The 6,151-nt window shown below is 41.4% G+C and overlaps 1 protein-coding gene across 1 annotated transcript in view; it reads right to left on the reverse strand.

Annotated features, from left to right (window-relative positions):
- SCFD2 (sec1 family domain containing 2) overlaps positions 1-6,151 on the reverse strand; it is a 506,912-nt gene that overhangs the window by 229,702 nt on the left and 271,059 nt on the right. Inside the window, exon 6 of the mRNA XM_019525890.1 lies at positions 5,306-5,555. Within this exon, the coding sequence (XP_019381435.1) occupies positions 5,306-5,555 (250 nt within the window). The remainder of the gene's footprint in view (positions 1-5,305; positions 5,556-6,151) is intronic.

The following is a 6,151-nucleotide window of genomic DNA, read 5'->3' on the forward strand; positions in this document are numbered from 1 at the left end:
GGTGGAGGAAGGGGTGGGCAGGATTGGGGAGGGTTGTTTGTCTGGAGGTGAGGTGGGATAGGGTGGAGTTGGCAGGGGCTAAAAATAGCTCCTGGTCCAGGGCAGGGCAGAGCTCTCTGTCCCCACAAAGCCTTCCCCTGCAGACCCTGCTAGTTCCCTTGATCCCTCCAAGCCCTCCTGGACCCCACCAACCCACATAAGACCTGTTTGCCTCTTGGACCCACAATGGAACCCCCTTGGACTCCCTTGGAACCACACTAGCCCCTCTGATTCTCCTCCAGAACCCAGTTGCCTCCCCCCCATTTTCCCTGTGGACCCCACTTGCCCCTGATCTTCCCATGGACCGCACCTGTCTCCCTCCCCCCAATTCCCCCTGTGGACCCTGCTTGCCCCTCCAGTCCTCCCCATGGACCCCACTTGCCCCTCCAGTCCTCCTGGTGCCTTCCACAGACCTTGCTTACCCTCTTGATCCCCTATTCCTCCCCACTAGCCGCCCCCTCCCTTCCAGAGCCTGCTTGCCCTCCCTAATACTCTCTGCCAATCTGACTTGCTTGAGATTGGGTGGCCATTTTTAACTTGATCTTACTTTCCTCTGACCTCCCCAAATATCTGTATGTACCCAATAAAAAGGTGTTTTCAGCTTCTCCGATAAAAGGCATGACAAAAGACCAAAATATTCAACATTTTTCCATTTAAAATATGTTGTATTAAAGCAGAGTTGAGGCTGGCAGGTCAAGAAATCAGAAGTTTGGAAGTTCCAGAGGTCTCATTTCTTTCACTATGCAACCTTATCTGAGGGATGCATCAAAATATATTTTAAAGCAGGGGTGTCGCACTCACCTGGGGCTACTGGCCAGAACTGGACTGAAGGGCTCCTTGTGGGCCAGATGCATACCAGGATGTGACAGTTGCTGCAGCAGCCATGGCAGTAGCAGTGGTGGTGGTGAGAGTCCAGTGCCAGCAGTGGTGAGCTAGGTTTGCCACCAGTGGACATACCCAGTGGATTCAAAGGGCCTCATTCTGCAGCAGGCCCTGTCCCCCTCTGTGGGCCACATCTAGCCCATAAACTGTATGTTTGATATCCATGTTTTAAAGTGTCCCCTTTAAGACATTTACTGAGGTATAACTGCACCACCACAATACAAGGTTTATATTGTTTTAATTTAATTTGGTAATATCTCAAAAAAAAGCACTGGTGTAATTATTCCTGTTAGTATATGCCATCAATGTTAGAGGTTTCACTAGTTGCATCAAAGCAGTTATACAGGGAAAAATATTCTACATGTAGATAGAGCCTATTGCTATTTAATACAGTTAAAGAATAGAAAATGTCCTATATCAAATTCACACTTATCACTGAGGGAAAAATTCCTCACTTCTGATAATCTGATCTTTCACATTCATAAAGGACATGCCGTTATTAGTAAAGGGCATCAACAACAGGCTTTAATACTAGAGTTATTCCTTTAATTTACCTTTTAAAAGGAAAGAGAAGTGAGGGCATGGAACACGTAGATATATTAAGGCTGCAGAGCCTATAAACTCTGCAAGTGAAAGCATAGACAAAGAAGAGTAGTCTGGGAGTCTGGGCTGCAGATCAAAAATACAGCTAACATTTGGGTTTTTATTACAGCCTCATTCAAGCTGGAACCAGAAAGCAGGCATGGTACTGTTTTCGATTGAAGCTAAAACCAAAACTTCAGATAGAGGTCTGAATCTGGAAAATTCAGTGCAAAGCTCCAGAAAGTTAGAGGGGATTTTATTAACACATATCACATACACTGTGCTTGTCATATGTCACTCCCAAAGTCATTCACAGAAAAATGGTATCATCACTTAACTTTACACATTGGAAAACTGAGACACAAAGAAAGTAGGCAACTTGTCTAAGGTTACATACTAAGTCCATAGCAAAGTCAGGAAGATAACACAGAAGTCATGACTGCCAGGGTTCTTCTCTATCTACCCCTCTTTGATGTTACGAAGTTGTAGCTTTGGTCCTTTTTTATTTATAGGTTCCTCAACAATAAACCTAGCTTTGCTGCAGATTTAGGTGGCCTGTACCTGCCACATACCTTCCACTATTTATTTATGTTGGACCTCACTGATAGTATGCTCCGTAAGAACAATTTACTACTACTTAAAAACAATTTACTACTACTTGAGCTAGAGGACTAACTTTGTTAGGTGGCAACAGGAGCAGACTTAACCCAAGTCAGAGATGGATTGTTAGGATAGCTACTGGGGCCTAGGAATGATTGAGGGAAGGCAAGTCTGCTTCACTCTCCCTGATCTGAGAGCTGTAGGAACTCCAGTATCAGTTGGTGCCCTTCAAAATGGGAGGTTAGTGAGTCAAAGTGGCAATGGTACAGTTCTAATTCTGGTCTCCCATGATCTGAATGTGTAAATGTGCAAAGTTCAACGTTTTCTTAACTATTCATTTTGACAAAGCTTCAAATGAGAGATCAAGAATACATTTCTTTGTTTGGCCCATGACATGAGACAATTCCAAGATGGATTTACACAAGTTTAAGTTTTGCAGCCACTGATAAGCAAACCATTCCCTGCCCTGCCTTCTTTTTAATGTAACATGAACTCAGGAGATGATAATGGGAATATCTCAGCTATAAATCATAGCCTGGATCCCCTGATGATATAAATGAGCCTAGCTACATTGACTTCAGGGAGACAAGTCAATTCATAGCAACTGAAAATCTAGCCCAATGTTCCCTTTCCAAAGTTGCTTTTGTATCTGTAAGTTAAATCTTCTTTCTGGTCAGTACAATAAAATGTTTGTGTCACCTACAGCTTGCTTTTATTCATTCTTTACTAGCTGAGCCAAGTGAACTGCCACTTCTTAATGAGATACAAAAACCACAGAACTGCAAAAGGTCAAAAAGGCTTGCCAGCAAGCTGGCAATGGATCATGCATAAGCTTCTACACTGCTAAACACACACGTGTGTGAGCGCACACAGTGCTGAGCATTTCAACCACTTTTTTCAGGTAATAAAAATACTGGCTAAGTGTACTAGAACTAATAAATGGACTAAGAAACAGTTTAGGCATCTCAAGTGGATATCCTTGTACTCCCACGATTTTTCTCCTAATTATATGTTTGTCATGTTATATAAATACAGGAAGATTGCACAGAACAACTGGCCTTGTATTACACCATTAACTAAGCTTTGTAATAATATCCTTTGCTTAAAACAAAAAGCTTTAATGTGAACTTTTAAATATCTTTGGCCAAATGCTAAAACCCTCCAAACTATTTGAGGCAAACAGAAAGCTAGAACACTAGGTGTTCAAATGAGAATGAAACAAATAGTATAATTCTTCAGAATAGATGCAAAGGCTGTACCTCAGACACCAGCTTTGAATATTTGTTCCCAAATGTGAACACAAAGAAGCCTGCACCCTCTGCCTCCCTCCCACATCTGTATTGACACTGCCATTCACCACTTTTACTGATTTATCACCTTAAGGGTTGTGAAACTACAAACCCATAGATGCTCAACATTGAAAAATAGGTCTGAAAATCTCGGTATTTAAAAATTATGCATGGCATTGCCTAGGAATTAGAACTTCTTCACATAACACGTGAGGGGCAAGAATTCTTGGACCATCACATCAACAACATCACCTTGATACTACATTATATAATATGTTGAGAAGCACAATATGCTCACTGCTGTCCAATGTAGTCCAGTGACCTACGCTGCTTTTCACTTGTGCAGACTGCATAGGGCAATGGGTGAAGTTTCTATTCAACCAAGTAATTTTCTCCCACTGGTCCTTACTAAAAGTGAACATTAACTAGCATAACACTTCCCAATTTTCTCTCTCTAGTCATAATTAAAGCAAGCTATAAAATTGGCCTTAGGAAACATTCAAAACATTGACCATAGGAAAAGTGCAAATTGTGAAGATGGAGTGCTGCACAGCAGAGACTGATCTGCACAGCATCCAGCAGTGAATACCACAGAGATCATTTGGAAACCACACAGAGCTCCCAAGACACTCAGCATACACTAAAAAAACATGATAGAAATGGACTGCAAGAAATATGGAGCTATATTGTACATACATAATCCACACACATACAATCAACGAACTGGAGCAGTGGTCTCCAACCTTTTTATGGTGAAGATCACTTTTTGTAAGTAAAGGGCACCCCAGGATCTACCACCCCCACCCTGCCCCGCCAATGCAGCCCCTGCCCCACCCTGCCTGCTGGACAAGCCACCCAGGCTCTGACTCCACCAACTCAGTCTGGCCCAGGCAGCAGAGGGAGTAGCTCAGCCCAGCCATGTGCGTGCGTCCTGTCACTCCCAACTGTGACAGACTGAGATCACTGAGCTTAAGAGCATGATTCTAAGGATGAACAGGGATGCTGATCATATGCCTCTCCTGTTAATGAGCTTGCAAAAAGGGATGCTAAGGGCTTCCTTACATGAGAAAAAAGGTATTGTCATAATTGCTTATCTGATTTATGCTGGAACAACAACAGTATAGTTATACCAAAATGGAAGCCTTCACAGTGTAAGATCCTTGGGGCAAGGACAATCTTTTTTTTGTGTGCTTGCACAGAGGCTAGCACCCTGGGCTCTTGGCAACAAGGGCTCCCAAGCTCTACCATAGTATATATAAATAACTAAATAAATAATATTTGGTAGCTTGATGGATGAATCTGTAATAGGTGGGAACTGATGCCCTCCTTCCGCTTTGAAATACTACTTCTGTGCTACAGCTCATTATTTTTAAAGTCTGTAAGAAATGTTTTTAGGCATGAAACAATGGCAATTACAGGGTAGCACTGCCATCCCATTAGACTGTTCATCCAAAAAGGCCTTAGCATGCTATTTGTAAAGGCTAACATTCATGTTATTTCAGTAAAAAGCTCCTTGCCTGTTTTAGACTCATTTATTTTTACAGAAGACACAGCAGCTCCTAATATTCACAAAACCATAGTTCACTTAGCATATTTCCAGAATTAATTTTGACTTTCCAAGGTCAACTTTACACCGATCAATGAAGGAAAACTGTTGAAAAGATTACTTTATGAAAACACACAAACTTAACCAATCTTTAACAAAAAGAATAGAAGCATAAATCATTCATCAGACTCAGCACAATTCAGGACAACCTGTCAGCATTTGGCATTTGTGCACAGCAGATCTACAAGAAATCCTTGTGCTTATTCACATACCCTAATCGCCATTGACAAGTCAAGTTCTTCTCAAGCTTTCATTAGCTATGTATTTCTTACCTACACCTTTTCTCATTGCATTGAAACAAACTCACCTGTTATTTTCTGCAACAAAGATGACAACTGTGGCTCATCACAAAAAGCCTGGACTAGCGCCTTTTTCACCTCTGCTTCAGCTTCATCCAGCACTTTTCCAGCTCTAACTTCTCCAGCCACAGAGTAAATGTACACCAGCAAGATAAGGAAGTCTTCACAATTATAGTCATCTTCTTTTCTCTTGTTATGAGACTTGATCATTGGTAGTAACTGGTTCAAAACGCTGGGCATCTCTGACTCCCCAATATTCTGAAAACAGAGAAAAGATAGCCTTAGTTCCATAAAAAAACAGGTCACTAACAGAACCAGAATGATTTTGTTGCCTACACGTGGGGACACACATTCTGAATTTGTTTGGAAAGCCACTCACCAGTCCTTAAATAGATTGCTCCTACTTCTTCCACAATGCCACCAAAAACCAAATTAAGTTGCTTATTTGTTTACAACAAATCCACTTATTCTTTTCTCTAACCCTTGTGGAGTAAGTGCTTAGTTTCACTGCTGCTCTTCTATTACATTGTTTTTCTCATTGCACCAAAGCTTTTAGCCCCATGAGCCAAGGATTGTGCCCTCATTTCTCTATTGTGAGGTACCTAGTACATTCTTCAGGGTAAATGCAGAGTGACATACTTCCCAGCACAAGTAATGCTGACAGATATGGCCTTTGTTTTTTTTTTTTGTTTTTTTTTTTTTTACCCTTTGCACTACTAGTCTCTGTATATTTTCCAATATTGCTATGTGAGCAAACAATTACTCTGCATAATGCCCGAAAAATATTTTTAAAAGCAACATTACTGAAGTTACAATGTGAAGCATCCAAAAGTTAGGAAATATTGCCTCTGTAA

The sequence above is a fragment of the Gavialis gangeticus genome, unplaced genomic scaffold, assembly GCF_001723915.1.
Source record: "Gavialis gangeticus isolate Ggan-Ray unplaced genomic scaffold, GavGan_comp1, whole genome shotgun sequence".
NCBI lineage: Eukaryota > Metazoa > Chordata > Crocodylia > Gavialidae > Gavialis > Gavialis gangeticus.